The 23111-nt window shown below is 55.7% G+C and overlaps 2 protein-coding genes across 5 annotated transcripts in view; both read right to left on the bottom strand.

Moving 5' to 3' along the window:
- Positions 1–11019, bottom strand: part of RADIL (Rap associating with DIL domain) — a 21795-nt gene extending 10776 nt beyond the window's left edge. The window contains exons 1-5 of one of the 2 annotated variants that reach the window (XM_065031421.1): positions 10909–11019; positions 7424–7982; positions 2295–2599; positions 589–1254; positions 391–428 (exon numbers count right to left, since the gene is read on the bottom strand). In XM_065031421.1, coding sequence (XP_064887493.1) covers positions 391–428; positions 589–1254; positions 2295–2599; positions 7424–7982; positions 10909–10944 — 1604 coding nt within the window. In that variant the 5' untranslated portion in view covers positions 10945–11019. Of the gene's footprint in view, positions 1–390; positions 429–588; positions 1255–2294; positions 2600–2878; positions 7393–7423; positions 7983–10908 lie in introns of those variants that run through there. The other variant, XM_065031423.1, reaches the window with a different exon arrangement.
- Positions 10909–23111, bottom strand: part of MMD2 (monocyte to macrophage differentiation associated 2) — a 23969-nt gene continuing 11766 nt past the window's right edge. Inside the window, exons 2-8 of one of the 3 annotated variants that reach the window (XM_065031432.1) lie at positions 22580–22661; positions 21398–21558; positions 21233–21307; positions 20835–20936; positions 20178–20247; positions 19679–19836; positions 10909–11013 (exon numbers count right to left, since the gene is read on the bottom strand). In XM_065031432.1, the coding sequence (XP_064887504.1) occupies positions 10986–11013; positions 19679–19836; positions 20178–20247; positions 20835–20936; positions 21233–21307; positions 21398–21558; positions 22580–22661 (676 nt within the window). In that variant the 3' untranslated portion in view covers positions 10909–10985. Of the gene's footprint in view, positions 11014–16679; positions 19837–20177; positions 20248–20834; positions 20937–21232; positions 21308–21397; positions 21559–22579; positions 22662–23111 lie in introns of those variants that run through there. The other 2 variants (XM_005504566.3, XM_065031431.1) reach the window with 2 other exon arrangements.

Below are 23111 nucleotides of genomic sequence, written 5' to 3'. Positions count from 1 at the left end.
CATCAGGGTCTTCAGCATGAACAGGGTGAGACCCTGCACCGGGGCCATCCCTGCCCCGTCCCTCAGGGATGCTGAGGCAACAGGTACAAAGTCTTGGCCAGGTCTTAGATCAGAGAAGACCCCAGAGCTGCTGCAGGTCTTATTCCCTCCTGAGCTCACCCACTTTTCCAGCCCCACACATTCCCGAGCAAGGCTCTTGCAGGCACCGTAGTGAAAGGACCAGAGAGCTGAATGTATGGGATTGAGCAGGAAAATTCAGTGTATACTGGTACTATCAGGCTGGGAGGGTGGTTTTAGCCAGCCATGGACTCCCCTCACTCACAGAGAAGAACTGGGTTGAAATCTCTCTGTTTTGGGGCAAAACAAGGAAGGGCAGCAGGTCACACTTACTGCTGGGACTGCTTCTCAGCCAGCTCCCGCGTCCGCTCCTGGGCAGGGAGAGAAGGGAAAAGCAAAATGAAAACCAGCGGGACAGGGCGGCACGAGCATCACCCCGACCAGAACTGGGGGCCAGATTGGGACAAGCCCCCAGCGGGGGTCCATTAACACCCTCACCCCACCAACACCCCCGTCCCACAGCCAACTGACCCACACTGTCCTCTGGATCATTTTGGCCACTTTGAGCAGCAGCTGCCCAAAGTCACCCGGCTCGAAGCTGGTGGCCGAGTGCTGGATGCAGAGGCAGAGCAAGAAGGCAGGTGTCAGCTTGTGGTCGTCCCCCCCCGGCTCGATCAGGGTCATGATCCGCCGCAGGAGCACGTCCTCAGCCGCCGGCTCGAACTCCAGCTGCAGCTTTCTGCGGAGAGCCCTGGGGCCACCGGCGGGCGAGGGGTCCCGCTTTTTGGTGGTAGAGTCCCTCTCCTTCATCAGGCTTCCACACGACCCGCAGACGGGGGGACCCTCGGGGGCAGCAGGGTGCAGGGCACGCAGCCTCAGCAGGGTCTGCGCCGGCAGCGGCTGCGCCTTCATGGGGTCCTTGTAGAGGAGCAGGTAGTAGAGACCGAGGGAGAGGAGGTCCCCGTGCTGCAGCACGACTGTCCGGGTCACCTCGGCGAAGTTGACAGAGATGCTGGCACCGGCAATGGGCTCCAGCACCAGTTTCTCCTCCAAGCGATGTCGGGAAGGTCGGAGCTTCCTGATGGTGCAGTGCAGGGGCAAGATGTCGGGGGCCGACAAGCTGATGCTGGGTTTGCTCGCCTGCGTTCGCTGGCCCACCGTGTGCTGCTCGCGGTTCAGCAGGTAAACCAAGCTGTCCTGCCAAGGGGGGAGACACGGCATGAATAGGGGATGAAGGGGAAGGAGCCCTCCTCCCTGCCATGCAGTGGGTGCTGCAGCCTCCCATTGTCCCCAGCTGTCCCCTCGCCTGCTGCACCTTCCCACAGCAGAAACATGTTTCTCCGTTTTCCTCACTGCCGAGCAGGACAGCAGCAATCCCCGCTTTGGGTATGTTAATTAACAGGCGCAGTAACTTGGCCATGCAGTCAATGGGGCTGCTTTGGGCAGATCAGTCTCTCCCTCCACCTCTCACACCTCTGCCCCTTCCCACAGCAGCTTTTCCTTACCACTTTTCCCCCCAGACTGCAGCGCTGCCTGCATCCCCCTGCCCGGGGGCGGACGGTTTGACCCCGGGCAGAGAAGCCGTTCCCTGCCCTGCCGCTCCCCCAGCCTGCCCGCATGCCCTGAGGCGTCTCATGTAACCACCCCGTGCCTCAGTTTCCCCAACTGGGTTAACGGGGTGGCCGCAGGGGGATGAGGGCTGCAGTGCCGATGTCACCCTGCCAGAAAGCCTGGAACAGCCAGATCCTCAATGGGGATAAAGTAGCCATTAAGTACAAAAGCCGTCCCAGTCCTTTCCATTTCTCCAAGTGCCTCCAGCACTGGGGAGCAGGAGCTCCCACACACGCTGTCTCCTTGCTGCCTTTCATTATCTTTGCCACTAATGAAGCAGCCAGACAGGGGACGGGGCAGCTCAGCCATCGCCTGCAAAATCGAACCTCCCTGGTGCCAGGGCAGGGATGCTGCTGCGGGGATTTCTCTGGGGCATTGTCCGGGGGTGGTGGGTCCAGGGTCCACGCCCCCCGTCTTGGGGACAGGCTTGGGGACAAGCTTGGGGACATGGCCGCAAGTATCAAGCTGGCACCACTCCGTTTTCTAAAAGATGCTCTTCCGCGCCACCCACCCCCCTTACCCCAGCAGCTCCGGCCATGCCAGCGGCCCCCCTTTCCCCGGGCTTTGAGGGGGTGGGAGGAAAGCGAGGGGGTGCCGGGGGGTGCAGGGGTGAGCGCGGTGCTTACATGCTGCTGGCTGTAGCCCTGCAGGAGCAGGAGGTGCGGGGACTGGTAGAGGGAGTACCGCATGCTGCTGCCGCCGCTCCGCGCCGCCGCCGGGCTCCCGGGCAGGGTGGAGCAGTGCCGGGGGACCCGCTCTGCTGTCCCGGTCCCGGTCCCGGTCCCGGTCCGCCGAACCGGGCAGCCCAGGCTGGTCTCGCTGAGGCTGCGCCGCAGGGCCGGGGGGGGCCCGCGCCGTTCAGCCCCCGCCGGCGGCCGCCGGGCCCCCCGCGCCCGGTGCCGCTGCAGCTTCCGCGCTTGAGCGTTGATGCCTGCGGGATGTGGGGGGGAGAGAGCAGCGTTCAGCCGCCCCCACCGCAGCCACCTCCTGACACCCCCGCAGCCGCAGCACCCCACGGCTGGGGGATGCTGCAGCGTGGGAGTGGGGATGGAGCAGCTAAGAGCCCCCTTCCCGGGATCGCACACCCTTCCCTGGTCCCCTGCCCTCTCCAAAGGGTGACACCAGGACACCAAAGTGGGGAATTTTGTGCCCTAATGCCATCATCAAAAAGGGGGTGCCCCAGCCCACCCAGCCCCCAAACGACACTGACCAGGGGGCAGCAAGGCCGGGTTCAGAGTCTGCAGCATCCCCCACGCACCCTGGCCGGGGCTGGGGAGGTGGAGACAAAATCTGTGCTAAAAAGAAATTTATCTCAATTCTTGCCAAAAAAAAAAAGGACCTGGATGCTGCTTTCAGGCCTTCAGCACTCAGTGGCCGGCAGCAAGCAGGAGCTGCAGGGAGCACCCCTGGTACCCCACAAGCATCAGCCAAGCATGAGAGCTGTGAGCTGCAGTGGAGCCTGCCTGCCCGCCTGTCTGCCTGCTGCAGGAGCAAGCTGTAATTAACTTTTCCCACGCATCAATTCAAGCAAAGCCTTCTGCAAGACTAATGGGAGCTGGAGTGAAAGAACAGGCCTGGCCGAGCTGCAAAGCAGCCCCTTGCGTGGTATCCCCAACCCCTTCTACTACAAGCATGGCTTGAGCTCTGCAGGAGAAAATAAGAAGTTGCGGGTCTGATGGGCAATGCTCGTACCTTGGGCGGGCAGCCTCCTGGGAGAAGGTCGCTGGCATTCAGGGACAATGAAGAAAAGGAAAAATAACTAAAGGATATTCTTGTGGTAGGAGCGCTGCAGCTGCATCGGTGCAACACGGAGCCAGAGCCCCGCTCACAGCTTCGGCCAGCGAGATTTGGGGACAACCGGCAGGATTTGGGGACAGCAGAGCGGAGAGCCTAGTGCCCAGGGCTGCTTAAAGGGACACTCGCAAGTTCAGACCCCAAAAAAAAATGTCATCTGCCTTATTTGGTGAGGAATGGGCTGTCGGTTCTGAAATACATTTTTGTGTTTGTTTGTTTTAAATCAAGCGCTCCTTTGCTGGGAAAATGAAAGAGATAGGGATGGAGATGGCAGGGAGAGAAGGAGAAAAATAGCCCCTGCTGTTTACATGCCTTGGGATTAGGGCAAGGCACGGCCAAGCGGTCCAGTGCCCTGCATCCTTCTTAAAAAGGCAATTGGCCCTGCTCACGTCCCCATCACGGCCAGCAGCACGGCATGGGACGCCTGCGTCCTGCAGATGTGAAATCCAGGGGGGTGCAACAAGCCCGTCCGGGCAGGAGCGCAGCCCAAGCCGCTGGGGATGTCAAAGGCCACCCCAAAATGTGTCTGCAGGCTCCCTCCAGGAGCCCCATCCCCAACCCACAGCATGGAAATGGGCCAAAGAGATGAAGGACGGGCAGGGCGATGCAGGTCCCAGCCCGGCTGGGGGGAATGGAGGAGGAGAGGGGCTGGATCCTGGGGAGCAGCTGTTGCTGGAGCTCATTGCACCGGGAGGAGCGAGGGCTGCCAGAACTGGGGTCCCACTGCCCAGAAAACACGCCATCACTGGTCCCTTATCTAGGGAAAAGGAAGCTTCTGTATTTATTTTGTGTAGGAAAAAGCAGCTTTTTTACTACCGATAGAGCCCCTGTCACAGGCTCCCCACTAACCCTGGAGCTGCACTGGAAAGATAAACACGGCTCTTTTCCTGAGCAAAACAAAGTCCCTGCATAAAACAGGTTATTTTCTTTTTCAGTCCTCTGGTACGGTTTTCTCCTCCTGAGCGTGTGCAGGTTATCCAACCCAAAACGCTTTGTGAGCATCCCTGACACAGCGCAGCCCGAGCAGAGCTGGCAGCTGCTGAAGCCACATGGTGATGGAGATGGGAAGGGGGCCGAATCATACCCTGTCCCTTAGGGAGAGCTGAGCACCCCGGGCAGGGACATCATGCACCCCCTGGCCAGCGTCTGCTGGTCCCCACCACGCTGCTGCCTCTAATCCCATCCTGCATCCCAGGGGAAAACCTGCCGGCTGTGGTACCCAGGATCTTGGCTGTGATCTGCCTCTTTTTCAGCCTAGGAAGGAGGTTCCCTTCTCCTGGCTGAGAAATAAATCAGTCAATAAATAATTCCATGGGCCCCAGGCAAACAAAAGCCAACACGCTTTGAATTTACCCAGGAGGGGCCAACACTGGACTAGTCCTTCCTCATGTTATTGCAAAGCAGACACTGCAGGGAATCCTCCCTGGAGACTGTTGTGCTGGGGTATATCAAAGCCAGATCCTCAGAGGTACCTGGCAGAGTATCTTTTAAAGTAGTAGCCTTAACTCCTAAGTTTCTCAAAGTGTGCAAGTGATTTAGCCTTCTGTCTCCCAGAAAAAACCCAGCAAGTTCAGGACACAGTGCAAAATGGGGTTGATTGGGAAGATGAATGCCATAAAGATGTCAAGTGCTGCACCTCTGTCCCAGCACCCTCCCGTTTATGGGTGTTTTCCCTGGATGTTCCCTTATCTCCCCAGAAAGAATAGGGACGGGGTGGCAGTGAGGGAGCGGCAGTGAGGGAGCGCATCAACCTCGTTTACTGTGGAGATGCTTCACCTGTGCAGCTAATTAGTGAGGAGTGAGTGCCTTCCTCTCCAGTGGAAAGCAGCTAATAAACTAATTAGGATAATGAGTAACTGAGCAGATAAAACTCTCAAGCTATTTGCTGGGAGGTCACAGATGGGTGGGGAGCCTTTCCCCCAGCTCAGCAGCAGGGCAGCCAGTGATGCTCCAGATGGTGTGACACCAGTGGTCCCAGCGATGCTCCAGATGGTGTGACACCAGTGGTCCCAGCGATGCCCTGAGTGGGTAAGGGCCCTGCAGATATTTATTTCCCTGGGGATCTTGCTTTGCAACATCCCTGTCCTTTTCCTACTACAAGCACAAAGTTCCTTTATTTTTGCACAGATGTTGCACTTTCCACACCAGCACCCCACCACCCTGGGCAGGGGACCTTTGCCAGCTGGATGTTGGTGACAACGGTGACACTAGTGGAGTCAGTCCCCCTCACACTGGGAGTTCTGTGCCTTTTTTTGGGCTGCTGGGTGTAGAGAAAGCAGATGCCTCCTGCAGACACACTGCATCACTCCCATCCATCCCTGGCAGCTTGTGGATGGGGTGGGACGGTGTGGTCCCAGCCCCGCAGCATCGCTTTGGGCAGTGCCACTGGCATGAGGCGAGACTGGTGACAGAGCCCCTGGTGCCACCAAAAGAAAGGGCTGCAGGAGTGAGATTTTTAACGGGTGAGACAAAAAAAGGGCTGTGTAGTCTGCAGAGCAGGCAGCCTAAATAAACGCGGGTGTGGGTTTTCTGTCTCGGAAGAGCTTGGTCAGCTGTGGAAAATGCCTAAAGGTTAAAAATCTGAGACTTTCCACCACCCCACCCAGGAGCGCTGAAACAAATGAAGTGATATCTACACTGAAAGCATAATGGGCTTATTTCCAGACACAGGGCACGTGATCCAGTCAGGAACTGCTCCTCCATCAGAAATCGCCAAAGGATGCCAAGCCCAGGCCAGCTCGGTGCTGCCCACCCCCCTGGCCTGTGTGGGAGCCTCCCCCTCCCCACGGCTGCCAGGTCACGGGTGGGAACGCTGCTTGCTGCAGCCCAGGGGGAGAATTTGAGGCCAAAGCGACCTTGGGCTCAGGCAGGGAGCTGCCACGTGGCCCTCCCCGCCACACGCTATAGCCATTGCGCTTGGATCTTGCCCTTCTCTCTATTCAAAAGATGCTGTTTTTAGAGCCACTGCTCTCCCAAAGCGCGTAATGGTTCTCTGATCCTGGCTGGAAAAAGAGCTGGAGAAAAGAACATCCACCTCTGCAGCTCGCTCCACGGCCCGAGCCTATTTCTCTCTGTTCACATCACACGTGCAGCGAGCTGGGACCGATCCTGCAGTGTCCCCTCTCTGAGCAAGGGACAAGGACTGGACACAGGGAGGGGTTTGCCGAGTAATTGTGTGATCTTTAGGTTATTTCTGACCATCACAATCTCTTCCTGCTGGTGTGAGGAACCGCTCAGTGCCCATCCATCAAAACTCCTCAGTCGACACCTCCTGAGTCTGATCCAGACCCCTCCGTCAGCAGGTCAGACCCATCAAGGGCATCATGCAATTTAAAAACCTAATTTAAAACCTTTCTGCCCTTGTCCTTGTGGGGTTTTTATCTGAGGGCAGAAGGAAAACTTCATTAGTGTGTGCCGGGGTCACTTATTAACCTGCTGGTTCCTAACAATGCACTTATCTCCTCCTGCCAGCCCCAGGCTCAAGCAGGCACCTTGAGGGGGCTCACCTACCCTACACTGTTCTCTCTTCATTAGCTTTTCATTTGGCTTAGTTGTTCCAGCAGATTTGCACAGGGTGTCTGGCCTGGGGGATGCCCATGGGGAGACTGGGGTACAGGGGTCTGCTGTGCCAAGGATGCCACGATGTTGGTTCAGTGATGCAGGCAACACTGATGGTCTCGCCTGTCCAGCTCAGCCAGGAGCTGGGGTTTGGTATGAACCCCTAGACTGGCTGGGGTAAATATCTGAGGTTGCCAATACCAAATTTGTGCAGGAGAGCATTAAGTACCAGCTCTACCCAGGAGCCTTGCAGCTAAAATGTGCTTACCCTCCCACTTGCACCATGCCCCACTGTGCCCAAAACACCTGCAAAAGCTGCTGGTGGGGGGTGCATCTCCCGCAGGCAGCCCGGGGGGGGTCACAGCTCCCCAAACCTGCTCCCTGCCCCATGCCCGGCTCTGACCTGCAGTGGTGGTGTCCACATCCCTGGCCGCCAGCTCCTCCACCTCCGCTCTCTTGCGCAGCTCCAGGCGCCGCGAGAAACCCTCCCTGGGCTTCCAGAGATCCTGGATGAGCAGCGGCTTCTCGTGGTCACCCAGGACCCTCAGTCCCTCCGTCTGCCACCGTTTCTCAGGACCCTCGAACTTCCCGATGACGTCGCACAGGGCGTACTGCCCGGCGCTGAGCTGGCTCAGCCCGTAGCGCTCCAGGGCTTCCTTCACCAGCTCCCGCGCGCCCGAGCTGCCCGTCGCCAAAACGCTCTTGTAGTTGGTGCCTGCGCAGATGTTGCCCCCGAAAATCTTCAGGACGCCAGGGGCTGAGAGCTGGGTGGAGAGCTCGGCTGGATCATCCTCACCACCTGCCGGGGAAGCGGAGGCTGAGCTCCGATCCTTGTAGCTCAGCGTTCGGTACAAGACTTGGGAGAAAATCCGGCTCTGGCGCTTCAACCGGTTCTTGGATGGTGGAGCCATGGTGGAGGAGGACCCATAAAACATCATGCATGAGGTTGTCATGGGGTGCAGCTGGGCAGGGAAGAGGGGAAAAAGGGAAAAATCAACTGTTTGGAGGCCAGATGTGCAGCACAGAAGAGCAAGCAGGAACTGGCTTGTGGCCACAGAGGAGCCACTGTCACGTCCAAGGTGGAAAGGGACAGCAGTGAGGGACATTCCCCTTGTGCAACCCAGAACACCAGCGGCCAAGCTCAGCTGGGCTCCTTGGCATCAGCACAGTTACCTCAGGATGGATTTGTCCCTGAACACATAGCCTGGAGTGATCCCAAATTTCTGCATCATGTGTATTAATAGGTCCCTCTCGCCCAAGCAAAACGCAGGAGGAGAGCAGAGCTCAGCGGGACTTGGCGGGGCCCATCCCACTCCGGAGCCGAGCCGTCAGCAGTTACTTACACTAACGAGTTTATGGAGCAATCCCATTTTTTTTTTTAGAGGTGAAACAGAAAGCTCAAGTGCAAATTCAATCACTCTGAGGTCACCGCTAAATGCTTTTGCTCACCGAGAGGCACAGGGTGAAAATGGGCTTTAATTAGCCTTTCTAAAAATGTCCTGACTCTGGCAAATCTCTTGGCTGTTGCTAGTTTGCGGAGGATGTTAAAAGCACACGGTGGCATCGCTGACAACGCTGCCCTTGTCACATTAGCCAGGGCAGGGCTGCTCGGGGCAGCAGCTGGAGGAGATGTGGCCACAGCCGTGCGACTGCTGCACCTCGGTCCCCAGGAACGGGCTGGAAACCACGATGCTCCGCCGGCTCTCGACAGACAACGGTCCTGCCCAATGTCACTGCCGACATCTGGGGCCAGCTCTGAAATTGCATCCTGGATGCACAAACAGCTGGCGCTTGCACGGCACTGGTAGCGCTGCCGGCTGCACCACACACCGCTGACGGGGAAGGTCCGGAAAGAGAATCTGAGTGTTTCTGATTGGGACAGGATGGGGATTTCCCTCACCTCTGGATTTATAAAGTGCAGTGAACAGGCACAGGCAGGGACTTGGTGCATACACAGGGGACCCCCAAAATGTCCCATCAGAGCGCTTTGATGCAGCGGTCAGCACAATCCAGCTGTGAATGGCTGGAGAGATGTGGGTGCTGGCAGCTTTCTGCATCTGCAGCCCTGTCTCACTTGGGCAGGATCTCACCGCCTGAGCAAAACCAGCGCTATCAGGCAGAATGATGTTGGCCCTGGAAAGTCTCCAAACCACCATCTAATTCAGGAAGAAAAAGCGTCCCTGCTGCTAATGGAAGAGGTCACCTTCTAACCCAACTTCCCTGCTGTGCACGGAGGATGTCTGCAGGGGGTGCATCCTCCCAGCCTGGGACAAGAGGCCAACTGAATGCTGCTGACGGGGAAACTGAGGCACCAGCAAGCACGAAGGCTGCAGGACGTGTCTAGGAGCTGTGCCATCCTGCGATGCTGCTGCACCTCAAGTCACCCCTTTCCCACCAGGACTGTAAAAATGCCAGGGTTTGTTCTTTTTCCCAACCCACCATCTCCAAAAGTGAGGATGCAGCCATTGTCTGGGTGCTGCAGGGCAGGGAGGAGAGCCAGCGGCTGCCCCAGACCCGGCACATCGCAGCTGTCTGGCTCACTCAAACTGGGCTTTGCCATTAGCTTGCAAAGCAGAGCTTAGTGTCTTGTATTTGGTACCTCTCCAGCTGAGCATTTGCCCCAACAGCTTCACCACAACTCGCTGGGTTTGGGGAAGGCTGTTCCTGCTCCCACCTTGCCACTGGGGAAACTGAGGCAGGGATGGGGTTAAAGCTACAACTCTCCCCATGCTGCTGCTCCTCCTCCAGCTGAGCCTGGAGCTGCTTCTCCAGCTGGGAATATCACTTGGTGTCTGCTGTGTGACACCTCCTGGGAGTGACCCAACCTGGGGAGCAGGTCAGGGCGCTGGCAGACAGTTGGGCTCAAGAACAGCTTCCCCAGGCTATTAGCACAGCCCTGCCAGACCTCATTAACATCGGGCAGAGGAAAAACTACCCCAGTGTCCCTAGGAGACCTCACCATTAAGGATGCAAAAGACAAAACTTCATCATCAAATCACTGTTTTCAGTTCATGGATTTAATTTCCTCCACCTCCAGCACAAAGGGAAACCTTTTAACATCTGCTGCTGGTAAAATTGTTCCTCCAAGTCCACCTCACAGACAGAGACACCATCCTCGCTTCTCGCAGGTCCCTGCCTGGTTTTGAATATGTTATTTATAGCTCAGCTATTTTCCTGCTCTTTCCGTCGAATGCAGTTTCTACAGAGTACAGCAGCAAAGACATTTCACAGGGAAAAAATATGAAGCCTGGACTGTGAGAAGCTTCTAGCCTGGTCCCCCTGTTACTCAACATCTGGAGCAACACAAGTGCGATTTCACCAGCCCCCTGAGAAATCACAGCCTTATCCTGAAGACAGAGTAATGCACAGTCTTAATCCCTTCAAGGACTTGAATGGACATGATAAGATGATAACGAGATGGGCTCTTCCTGCATCTGTACGTTCAGGCATGATGGTCACAGGCATCTCCTAGGAGGTTAAAGAGAAAACCGCTCCTGCAGCTATGGAGGTATGACCTAGACTTTCCAAAAAGTCCCTTTCTTCAACATTCAGTGACGTCTTCTCTGGTAATGACTACACAGGAATTAGGCAAAACTCTGTGACTGCCTCCCCGTGGGATCTCTGTCAGGTATCCTCCGCCTCCTCGCACACTGTGCCTGCCACACCAGAACCTGCTGTTTTCCTTGGCTAGCGCCATCTGTATTCATTCTGCAGAGCTATGACAAATGCTTTCGGTATTCACGTGGCCACCACATGTCCTTCCATCACCACAACCGACTCTGCAACCGCCGGGGACTTTCCTGTGGGCTCTGAGGTTCCTGCTCCCACTGTGGGTGAGCAGCTCCTTCCCTCTGCCCCCACCCAGCGCACACACAAACCTCTCCTTACCTTGCCATCCTTCTCACATGCCTTTTCTCCTTCCATTCATCCTCTTCCTCAAAACAGTCCGTCCCCCGTGTCACACATCATCCCAGGCGGGTGCCTGTCACATCTCTGCAAGAGGAAGAGGAGGAGCGGTCCTGGGCTGTTCACAGCGTGGTGGCTTTGGAAGGCTCAGAGATGCTGTGATTCCCCTCCTGATGGGCATCACGTTTGCACGCAGGCTACTGAGCTGCATATATATATCCCCTATAGCTCAGCACCTCACTATATTCCCACACCTCAAACTAAACAGCCCAATCGCTTGCTGCAGTTGAGGGCTGCTGGCTCCTGGGGACCCATGGGGGACACGTGGCTGGTGATGAGCACGTTCGCACATGTTCATCCAGCCACGGCCCATAGGTGGGGAGGACCAGCCCACCCCAAGCTCAGGCTCCATCGCAGCAGGTGCACAGAAGCCCTGGGACGAGGGAGATGGAGGAAGAGCGAACCCTGCTATGGTGATGTCCACCAGTAGCATCTACCCCATCGCAAAGAGCCTGGGAGAGAACAGCTATAGGAGAAGAAACTCTGCTGTAAAAGAAAGGTGAAGGGGAGGAGGTGGGACCAGCAACAATCTGGTGACCTTTATCTCCTTTTCCCAAGTGCACGTGTCCCTGGGGACACCAGGCTGGGGACCCTCTTGCCCACAGCTGGATCATGAGTCCTGGATCAGCTCCTTCCCTCAGTGGCCACAGCACGCTGGGATTCTCACCGAGATGTGTTTTTCCTGAATGTCAGTCTGTTTTGCTGGACATCGAGGACAGCCACCAAGCACTGTCCCCTCGCCCACCCAGCACCGATCTGCAGGAACATGATCAGTGATAACCCAAAAAGAAAAGAAGAAAAACAATAAGCACCTGCAAAGTGCCTGCAGTGATTTCATGGGTGTTTCTGAGAAAGAGCTGGCAGGGCACAAGAAATACTCTTTTCTGTGGCTCTGCTGTGATTAAAGACAAAAGCACCAACTAATTAAATCACCTAATCAGAGCCTCGGTATGGCTTCGATCCAGCCTCTCTTGCTGGCCCAGCTGGGGCGATAGGAGAAACCTTCCACAGGGCGACGGGTTGTGATCCGAAATGCAAAGAGATGCTGAACCCACCTCTGCTGCTCGCCGTTTCTTCCGATAATTAATCGCTCTCACTGGTTAAATATTTATGCCTTATTTCCACTGTGTCTGCCTTCAGTTGCCAGACATTGATTCTTGTCGTGCTTTTCTCTGCTCAATTAACAAGCTCTTGGCCACCGTATATTTTCTCATCTACGAGAGTATTTAGATGCTTTAATCAAGCCTTCCCTTGTTCCTCTTTGATTTATGAGTAGACTGACTGGATGGCCACCTCATCTCTCACTGTAGGACATTTTCTGTAGCTGCTTGGTCCCTTCCCTTTGGTTCCCACATCCCCTCTGCCGAGCTGGAGAGACTGGGTTTGGCTGCCATAACCCCAAATTCAGTTCTGGTAGTGCCCTGACTGAAAATACAACTAACTGCTATTTTTTCCAGAGCAGAATTTCCCATTAGCCTGAAAATGTTCAATTCTCCAGCACAGAAATGGAGATAGACACACAGCGGTCCCCCGGGCAACTTCTGCTGGAGGTGGGAGCTGGTGAGGCCCCACGTGAGCATCTCCTGCTGAAAATGGTTCGTAGTTAATTTATCATCCAAATCACGGACAGGAAAACGTGTACCACTCCAGTTATTATTTTTGGGTGTAAGAAGGTTTCCATTTTCCACTCAGCTCCAGTTAGGATGCCTTTCGCTTGCCCAGTTTGCCTCCCAGATTTGTGCAAACTGTTAACGCTCTGCTGCTCTGGGTCAGCCCCAGGTTTTTCCAGAAATAATTTCTCTCTCCTTTCAGATTAGTGATAAAAGCACTGAAACACCGAGGGCATGCTACTAGCCAGCAGTGCCCAGCAGTGATAATCTTCTCTGATAACTGCCTTTGAAATGGATCAGGTTTATTTAATGCCGGCTTTCTTGACACTGTATAATGTCAGCTCAAAATATTGGACTGGATTGACTTTTTTAATATGGGAGAGTGCAGATTTTTACAAGAATATCACCTCACATAACTCAAATGCTTCACAAAAGTGTATTACAGCCAGAGAGACACCTCTCGTGTCAGAGACTGAAATAATTTCTACTTGCCAGGAGTTAATTTCCATATAGCCACGCTGGATGGCAGGAATTTATTCCTGGTGCTGAAGTCTTTAATCAATTAAAGCCTCAGCCAGGTTTCTCCCTCTTCTCCCTGAGGGGATGCTATCAAGCCAATCAACCTGTAGCTACCAGGTCATCTTAGTCCCTTTTGGGAAGAGCAGCAACACTATTAAAACACTTTTCAATCTTCTGGAATTTCCCTGGGGCTTGTCCCCACACAGACTCAGCTTTGCATAGATGGGCAGTGAAATTTCAGCTACAACCATCCCAGAATGGCAACCAGAAAAGCAATTTCCCCAGATCTCTATTTGAAATATTTTCCAGGTTTTTTTCCTTTTTTTTCTTTTTTTGGATGGAAACAACTCCAGTCGCAGCCTCGGTCTAATGGCAACAACCACAGCCTGGATGCTGCGAGCAGAGGGAGAGGCCACTCCAGCACTGCAATGTGGAACAAATTATAACTCAGGGAGCAAAGGAAATGAGAACACCCTGGACACGGCGGCTTTGACGTGCGCTCTTCGGATCCAAATCCTGCCCCTCTGCAGATCCCGTCCCTACAGCCGGGGCAGAGCGCAAACCCCCTTTTCCAAATCAGAGCCCCCACTCCCCTCCCTTGTGGATCAACTCTCCCCTCCAGAGCCCGGCCTTTTCTTGAGTGAGTTTTATCTGTCTAACCTAGGGACAGATCAGAGGCTGATAATGTAGATGCCAGCCTCGGTGCCGTCTTTAGCCGGATCAGAGTGGGTAAACTCCTTACCAGGTTATTATTAGCAGCAGGCGCTCTGCAGTAGCACCCTGGACCCCGCAGCCCAGGGACCGGTTAAACAATACAAAGGCAGTCCCAGTCCTGCAAAGATGAACTAACAGTTTCTCCTGAAGGCAGCTATAGCTCCATGAATAGATTATGATGATTTGAGACCACATTCTGCAAGGACAACAGGAGTCCTTTTAGCAGGTATTCTTTTCTTGCCCTTTTAAATATTTTTTTTTATTTTTCTCATTATTTTTGCAGGATCTTTTGAGCCGCCAACGTGCATCAGCTCTCCGCTAATGCGCAAGTACAAATGCCAGCCCTCTACCCAAGCAGCTCTATTCACACACGCGGCAAGAAACATTTCACAAAGAGCGTTTGCTTTCCGCTGCCTTCCGAGCAGCAGAGTCTCGGTAGGCTGCCTAATTATAAGACCTTAGCAATAATTTTTTTCCAGCGATAATTAACTGGTCCTGGAAAGTGCTGAAAATAAGCACTTCCCAAGCAAGTAGCAAACTCCCCTGAGTTTTCTCTGCTAAAGTTACAACTCAGCATGACGCTGCTCCAGCCTCACGGGGACACAGACCATCCCAGCACCTCCACACCAAGGCCTGAGATGCCACAACAGTCACAAGCTGCTGGACACAGGTGAAATAGTGTGCGTGGAGTAGCAGTGGGATCCCAAGGGGTGTGAAGAGGGGATAAGGTCTCCAAGGGTTGACCAATTAGGAGAAGGATCCCAAGGGGCATACAGTGTGTCAAAGATGCCAAGGAGCGTGCAATGGGATAGGGATCCCAAGGGGCATGGAATACCATAGGGATCCCAAGGGGTGTGAAATGGGATAGGGATCCCAAGGGGTGTGAAATGGGATAGGGATCACAAGAGACATGCAATGGGATAGGGATCCCAAGGGGCATGCAATGGATCATAGATCCCAAGGAGTGTGCAATACGACAAGGACCCCAAGGTGCTGCGTTCCCCCAGCACAGCCCTCCCTGCCCGCTGCCCGGTGCTGTTTTGCAGGCAGCAGGGCAGGTTGGGTCTCCAACGGCAACCGGGCAAGCCTCAACCCTTCCCGTCACTTTCCTCCTGCCTCCACTTTCCAAGGGGAGAAGAAACAAACACTCCCGTCCGAGCAGGCGTGGGGACGAGATCTGCTGGCCCCATCCCGGGGAGAGGCTCCCGTTGGCGGGGGTGTCCGGGGGATGTCACAGGGGGAATCTTCCCCACCACCCCATTCCCCAGGGAAAAAAAATAGGGGATACCCCGGGCAGGGTCGGTCCGCGCCATCCCCCGCGGTGCGCGCCCCCCGCCCCCGGTACTCACCCCGGCAGCCTCGGCGCGGCCCCGGCGGCTGCAGCGCCCGGAGCCGCCGGGGCTGCGCGGCCGCGTCCCGGGGCGGAGCGGAGCGGAGCGGCACCGCGGCGCCCCCCCGCGGCCGCCCGCCGCGCAGCGCCCCGCACCGCGACGGGGAGGACCGGGAGGGATGAACGGGGGCAGCACGGCGTGGGGGTGCCCGGTTCTCCACGCTGGGAACGGTGCCCGGTTAAGATTCTCGGCGGGAAGCGGGACCGGCAGGGCTGCGCGGGCGGCGGCGCCTCGGCTGCGTGGGCAGCTGCCGGCTTGGACCGAACGGGTTTTATCAAACAAGCTCCGAAGTCCACCTGGAGATTCCTGTGGCTGGTGGTTGGAATCGGGAAGGGGTGGATTGTGACTGCGCTGGGGAGTTGTTCCAGACAACGTGGTCGCTGATGCTCTGCCTCTCGCTGTTAAAAAATCTCCATTTGGTTAAGTGTGTGTTTTCCGTCCAATGCTGCAGCTGTTATTCTATGGGTAAGAAAGTGGGCTTGCCACCCAGACACCCTCTGAAAATGACAGCACAAAGGCAAAGTGAAGTCAGGAGGCCTCCAGTCCAGCCCCATTGCCAGCAGCAAAGAAATTATGAGTGAGGTGGAAGTTGTGGGTCAGGTTTCGGGGTGAGTTCAGTTGCCCCTGGAAGCAGGGAACCCTCCTCAGCTCTCCAGGAAAGCTGCCATGCATTGCAGCATGGGGGGGATCCAGCCCTGCTGTAATTACGATGGAGAGGCGCGAGCGAGAGGGCAGCCAGTGGACGTGCAAAGCTGACAGTGCAGCCAGCAAGCTCCCTGGATGGAGGCAAAATGTCCCTCTCCAAGAGGAGCTGGTGCACGTGGGAGAGGCTGGTGGGAGCTGGTGGGTGATGGAGGGTGGGGGCTTTCCCCTCTGGGGTGCGCAGCGAGCAGTGCTTACCCTCTGCCCACTCTGCCACAGGTTTTCCTCCTCCCTAGACCTGGCATCCTTGCCCCCCTGCAGCAGCAGCTTCAGAGATCGACACATGTCAGCCACAGACTCGGCCACCGAAGGACAGGAAATGACAATGCCAGAGGGGGTGTGCAGGGCCCTATGCCGAAACCGCTTTGGTGAGATGCTGGCAAGCCCTTCAGCCAACGCTGCCGAGCACAGGGTCGCCATCAGCAGTCTCACCTATTCGTTTTGTTTCAAAGGAAGTTCTGTAGCTTGGAGCTCAACTCATCCCTGACCTTCTGAATTTCCCTGTGTAGCTGGTGTGAAGGGCAAAGTGGCACTGTCCCCTGCGGCAAGCTGAGCCAGCAGATGGCAGTGCCATCCATGCACCGAGGTGAGTCAGTTCTCAGCTCTCCATCGCCGTGAGCGGGGCCTCGCTGCAGCTGGTTGAGCGGTTCTCCTCCTCACCGGGGCAGCGATGCCGTGTGGGGCAAGTCAGATAGAAAATGAGCTTATTTCCAGATGCTGCAGGGAAACTAATTTTGATTTAACAAGCAGCCAATAGTGAGGTATCTTGAGTTTTTATTTCAATCCTACTCCACAGGAAACAATATTTGCTAGAGTTATTTTCCTTACATTTGTTTTTAATTTGAGCAAATACTGTGTTAAATATAAAATACTGATTGAACAAGAATGGACAGTGAAAAACGTGAGATGCTAAAAAATCCCTCAAACCCTCCTCCAGACATCCTGAATGTTATGAGTCATTTAAAATTAGCATAAAATAGGAGGACAATCCAATAACCTGTTCTGTGCCCCCCACCTTGCTTTGCAAGGGAAGGACTGAGGAAGCAAGAGAAGAGGGGGACTTCTCAAATACGGAGAAACCTACTTGGCAAATCTGGGCTCAAGGCAGGGTGGTGATGTCCCCAGTGGAGCCTGGCCACCCATCCCCACCCCAGCATCTGCCCTGCCCTTGGTTTTCAGCAGAAGGCTGAGACCAAGCGGCCTTGGAATGGTCTTTCTGGCACTTCCCTGTATCTTGAGAGCCCCTGGGCTGGATTTAGGGCCATAAGCCCCCAGTGGCGAAATGGCTTCTGAGATAAAGCCCTTGGGATGAAGCCTGCGGACAAAATGTGACAGTGGTCCCTGGACATCCTCAGCCCCTGCCAGGGGACATTTCCCTGTGTGCACGGTCTGTCCCCAGGGTGATTACACTGTGGGATTTAGTGACAGAGGAGGAGGAGACCTGGGCACGCTGAGCTGCAGTTGTCACCGTCCCCGTGGTGGCTTTGGGAATCCAGTGCCTCAGACTCGGTGGAAATCGCAGTGCGTCTGTAAAGCACCAGTCAGCTCCCAAGTGCTCCACGGGGTCCTCACATGAGCCCTGTGAGGTAGGTCGGTGTCTTCACCCCCATTTTACAGATGAGGAAACTGAGGCACAGAGAAGGGTAATGACTTGCCAGACAGAAAAAATTGCAGGTCCTGGTCTAGGACCCCATATCTTGCTATTCCAACCCCAAACGTGCTCTACCAACTGCTGGTTACTCTCAGCTCATCCTTCTCCTCCCCTCCGGCTGCGGTAGGTGATGGAGCAAGGGCTGGGACCTGGGGGCCTGGAAGAGGCAGCAGCAGAGACCGGGCTCACTTCGGGTCATTCCCTCCATCCCTAAAACCACCCGTCACCCAAGAGGTGTCGCAGCCCAAAGGCTGCTTTGGGATGCCTGGGGCAGAGACCCCCCAGCAGCCCCATGGATCCTTATAGGAACCATCTGCCTGTGGAAGTAAAAACTTACAGGGTTGGGTTTTTTTGCTGACCTGGTGACCACAGCCACCAGGAAGGGAAGAGTATCTGGATACATTCTCTTTGGTGATTTTCTGCCAGGGTGCTGCAGGCTGGGGGGCACCCTAAGCTCTGTGGAAGATGGGGCAGAACGCGGAGCTCGGCCCCTCGGCACGCTGCTGGCGAAACAGGAGATGCGGGACAGTGGCCATAAATCTCCTTCCCTTGCCACGTCGCACCGAGACTGCTGCAGTTGTGATTAATCAAGAGGCCAACGAGATGATGGAGAATCGATACCTCCGGGGGCTCCCAGGGAAGGTTCAGGCAGGGCTGAGAGCAGCACTGTTCTGCAGGCTCCCAGCACAGACCAGACCCTTCTGGTTCCAGCAGCTTTGCCAGCGTGTTTGGGGGGCAGGACCGGGTGTGGTTTACCCATTCCATCAGCATTAGGGCTGCTCCTGGACACCAAGCCTGACAGCGTTCAAGAAGCAATCAGAAAATGTGCTCAGACACACAGTGTGAATTTTGGGGTTGTCCTATGCAGGACAGGAGTTGGACTCGATGATCCTTGTGTGTCTCTTCCAACTCAGGACATTCTATAATTCTGCGATTCTGTGATGGCTGGGCAGGTGCTCCATGTCCAGTTATCCTGCCTTGGAGAGCACTGTGTAGCTGTCGTTAGGGTGGTTTAAAACCCAAGCATCACTAGGACTACCCCATCACAGCTCACCTCTGAGCATCACACAGTTCTGTCTCTCCTCAGGAATGCCAGAATTCCTCCCAAAAGTGGATTTAAATCTGATACTGAACTCATCATCAAAATGGGAGCAGAGAAGGAAGGCAGCCCTATGATCCCAGTCCAAGGAGGTCCACTTCCCTCCCTCAAAGACAAAGAAAATCCCCTGATGCGGATAGGCCGACCCCAGCCAGGTGGATGACAGACCTGGATCCCGCCCTGGTCCCCATCAGATGAAGGCATGTGCATGGCAGAGCCTGGGAGCCGGGCTGCCACTCCAGGGAGGAAATGTCCGGGGGGAGCTCCAAGGGCCCATCTAGTGGGGATGTACTGAGTTGTGCACTTAATACTGACTTAGAGGAAGTGTTTTCCAATGCTCGGGGTCTCTGAAGAGCCCTGGAAGACATTCAAGTTTCAATCTCAGGTAAGGCTTTGTTGAATCGGACCTTCCCACCAGGATGGGGGCGGTTGGTGCTAACATGACTTGTGACGGTTTAGGAGCCCGGGGGGTGTGGGGGTGCCAATGTAGCCCCCTACCCAGCTGGAGCGGCCACATGCCCAGGCATCCTGGGGGAAAAGGCTCTGGTGTCTCCCCTGACACCTCCAGTCCCCTGATTGGCTCCAGTAGCCAAACCCAGGGTGTCACTTGCCAGGGGTGTGTGGGGCCGAGGTCCCCACTCCCAAGGGATGTTCAGGTCCAGGTGGGTGAGTGGGGCCCCCCCAAGACCTTGGTGAGTGGTCACTCCCTGCCAGTCACCGTGTTACAAAACCTTGGCCTAAAAAAATAAGCAGTTCCCGAGGTTAAAAAGAAAAAAAACACAGAAGATAAATCTGTTTCAAATCAACCTCCAGGCTCTCCTGTCCCAGCGGGAAGGGCACCGGTGGCTGCTGCCCATGGGGTGAGCGGGTGGTTTGGGGTGAGGCCCTGGAGCAGGCTGCCTCCCCGCTCCCCTCCGTGCCCCATGTGCCGGTTTGGTGCAAACAATGTCTTTAAGGCGTCTACCGGGGTGTTTTAGACTCCAGTGTGCTGGGCCGGTAGAGGTACCTCCAAATGGCGTAGTAGTGGATGCCAGCTCCGATGGCCACGAAGAGGTGCCAGATGGCGTGGGCAAAGGGGATGCGGCCATCGCTTTTGAAGAAGACCATGCCCAGGCAGTAGAAGAATCCACCGGCCACCAGCTCCGGGAGACCATCCCTGTTGGGCTGGGGACAAGCAGGAAGGCAGGACTCAGCGGTGGCTGTGACACCCTTGCCCTGTCCTCACCGCTCCATCAAGACCAGAAGCATGGCAGGGTGCAGGTAGGACCCTTGCTCTTCCTTTTGCTACACCATGCTCTCCAGCAAGGTAGTGTGGACCCAGTAGCTCAGCTTTGCTGCTGGAAATGCACATGGTACCTGCTGGGCACCCAAATCACTTGCAAAACTGAGCCAGGGCACGTCATGTTTAGGGATGGTTTTATCCGTCACCAACCTGCTGGAGACAAACCAGCCTCACTGGGACTTGTCCCTCACACTGAGCCCATGAGTTCCCGGTGTTGGCTTACCATGGAGAGGATGACCAAGGCAGGGAAGAAACCCATGATAACATAGCACACCAGCTCCACTAGCTTGTACCTGGAACCGACAGAGAAGCTGTTTGGAGGCAGGTGCAGAGGGAAAGTTGAGTTTCACGCCTGTAACGTCTGCTGCTCTACTATAGGAAGAGGGGTGGTGGTGCCACCACAGCAGGTCCCATGTCCTTGTGCTTGTGCCACACCACTGCAGTAAGGCTGGCACCCTGCTCTGGGGGTGATGGACCCCCACCCTGGTTTGGGAGCTGCCAGCTCAGGGCCAGGTGCTTGAGGCTTTGGGGGAGACATCTGGAGCATTTTGCTTTCTATTTGGTGCCACCATGTGGAAGAAGGAACTCATGGCAGCAGATCTCTGCTCTCAAGTCCCTGCCCCCGTGTCCCTGCTCCCACATCCCTGCCACCAAAGCTCCTAAAACCAGGGTGCAGATGGGGAAGGATGTGGTCCAAGGAAGCCCTATTCTACCAGCTGGCCAGGAGGCTGCCCAAGGACCCTGTATCTGTCTGTCTCTCTGTCTCCATCTCTCTTGCTCTTCCCTACAGCTTGTCTACCTCAAGACGTTATGAGGGACGGGCAGAGCTGAGCTGAGCTCTGTGACACCCACCAGCGTGGGGCCAGGTAGAGGCACTCACCGCTCATGGAAGAAGAAAACGTAGATGGTCCCAATAGATGCCATGATCCAGATGATCCAGCGCATGTGGGAGGCCCAGGGACCCAACTCCCGCAGGTTCAGCCTGCAAGACCCAGGTCTGTAGTGAGGGGGGATCCAGGGCAGCACCCCAGTTGGGGCTGCAGGCAGTGAGAGGGGAAATGCTGCCCTCAGCCCCATGGCTGTCCCACCAAAGGGTCCTCCCAACTTGTAACTTCAACTTAAAGGGGTTAAAATCTGCAGGATAGGAAGGTTTTGTGGAAAGCGGTACAGACACAAGCAGAGCCAAAGCTGGAGAAGGAAACACTATTTGTTGGTGCCAGACTGATTTTTTCCTCTCCAGTGGGACCAAGTGATGGCGCCCATGCACCAACAACTCACCAGGGAGCGTATGACGCTGCGATGAAGAAGTAGATCACCATCCTATCGAACATGTGCAAGCAGTGCTCCACAGTCCTGCGGGACAGACAGACAGATGGGTCACAGCCTGCAGCACCATGGGCCTCCAGGCCTTCTCCCCCTTTCCCAAGCAATCAGGGCTGGTACCTGAGATGCCTCTTCTTCCAGGAGATGGTGTGGAAGATAGTGGAGACAATGAAGAGGCTGGATAAGCCGAAGCCATAGATCCAGGCTGATATAGTTTCCCATCGGTTGTCAGAGAGAATGTAGAGGATGGAGCTGCCAAGGATGCTGGGCAGGATCCAGAACTGGAAGGGAGAAGCAAATCTGTTGTTGACTCTGTATTTCCATTGATGCCTCATCACTGGAGACATCCCAGGCCAGGCTGGATGGGGTTCTGAGCAACCTGAGCTGGGTCAAGGTGTTCCTGCTCATGGCAGGGGACTGGACAAGATGGGACCTTTGAAGGTCCCTTCCAACCCAAACTATTCTATGATTCTGTGATTTTATGACTGAGCAGCTACAATATAGTCTTTGCTTTTCCTTTCAGGGTTTATTTTTTGCTTCTAGTTGAAGCCACCACCCGTAAGGGCCGGGCTGGCTGCCCACGCTGCCCAGGCAGGGTCTCTCCCTGGGTGGTGAAGCTCCAAAGTAGGTTCTCCAGGTGGAGGTAGGCAGGAGGAGGATGGACACCTCTGAGTCATCTCCAGGGCTGGGAGAGGGAGCTGTCAGCTCCTGAGAGAAACCCTGATGTGGGGAGCACCTGCTCCGTGGCTGCGTGGGCAACCCCATGGGGCACCTGTCACCATTCGTGCTGTGAAAAACATTCCATTTTCAGAGAGCTTTGCAAAATACTCCCTCTCTACCAATCCCACAGCCAGCTTCCCTTTGGACACGGGGCCATAGTGGGTGAGAGCAAGGAAGATGCACACCAGGTTCCACAGGAACATCTGGGGCACATCTGCCTCATCACAGCCCCAAGACCCTCAGGAGCTGCTCCAGGGCTGAACAAAGACATTTTTAATCATAGAGGCATAGAATCATTCAAGTTGGAGGACCCTTTGGTGGGACAGCCATGGGGCGGAGGGCAGCATTTCCCCTCTCACTGCCTGCAGCCCCAACTGGGGTGCTGCCCTGGACCCCCCTCACTACAGACCTGGGTCTTGCAGGCTGAACCTGCGGGAGTTGGGTCCCTGGGCCTCCCACATGCGCTGGATCATGGCGTCTATTGTCCAACCATAAGGACTGGTGTCCTTTGAGGTTCCTCAGGGGACCCGCAGAAAGCTGAGCACTGTCCTCCCTCACCCTGGGATGGGGACAGGGACTCACCGCATGGGTGGCACAATTCGCCGCGTGCTCGTACTCTGTCGGCTGGTACCTGCAGTTGGACGGGACGCGGTGATTCATGAACCTGCAGCAAGAAGCAGGGCGAGAAACACACTCAGGGGATGGGTTTTGGGGGAAAGACCTTTTGGAGGGGCCTGCAAGTGACCCTGGCTTGTCCATCTGTCTGTCCTCAAACGCCAGGACCCCAGGTCTTGCTTTGCTTTAGCGCAGACTAAAGCGTTTCCCGGTAGCTGCCGTTGCTGGGAGAGCAGAAGGCAGGAGGTGGCTCTGCCTGCTGCTGCGGGCAGGAGAACAGACAGCGCAGCCCCAGCAGTGAATAGGACACATGGTGCAGCAGGGGGACCTGCTGCAAGTCCCCAGCCCACCCAGCGGTGACACCCTCATGTCACAGCAGTGTGCCTAGTCTCATCAGGGGTATCTCCCATGATACTTTCAGTTTCTGGGTACCACCTGCATCTACCTCCTGCCCATGGGGGCTGTGTCCCAGCACAGATTGCTGCAAGGGGCAGCCCCA

The sequence above is a fragment of the Columba livia genome, chromosome 15, assembly GCF_036013475.1.
Source record: "Columba livia isolate bColLiv1 breed racing homer chromosome 15, bColLiv1.pat.W.v2, whole genome shotgun sequence".
Lineage (NCBI taxonomy): Eukaryota > Metazoa > Chordata > Aves > Columbiformes > Columbidae > Columba > Columba livia.
The sequence above is the reverse complement of the archived record's forward strand: the minus strand, read 5'-3'. Positions and strand labels throughout refer to the sequence as shown.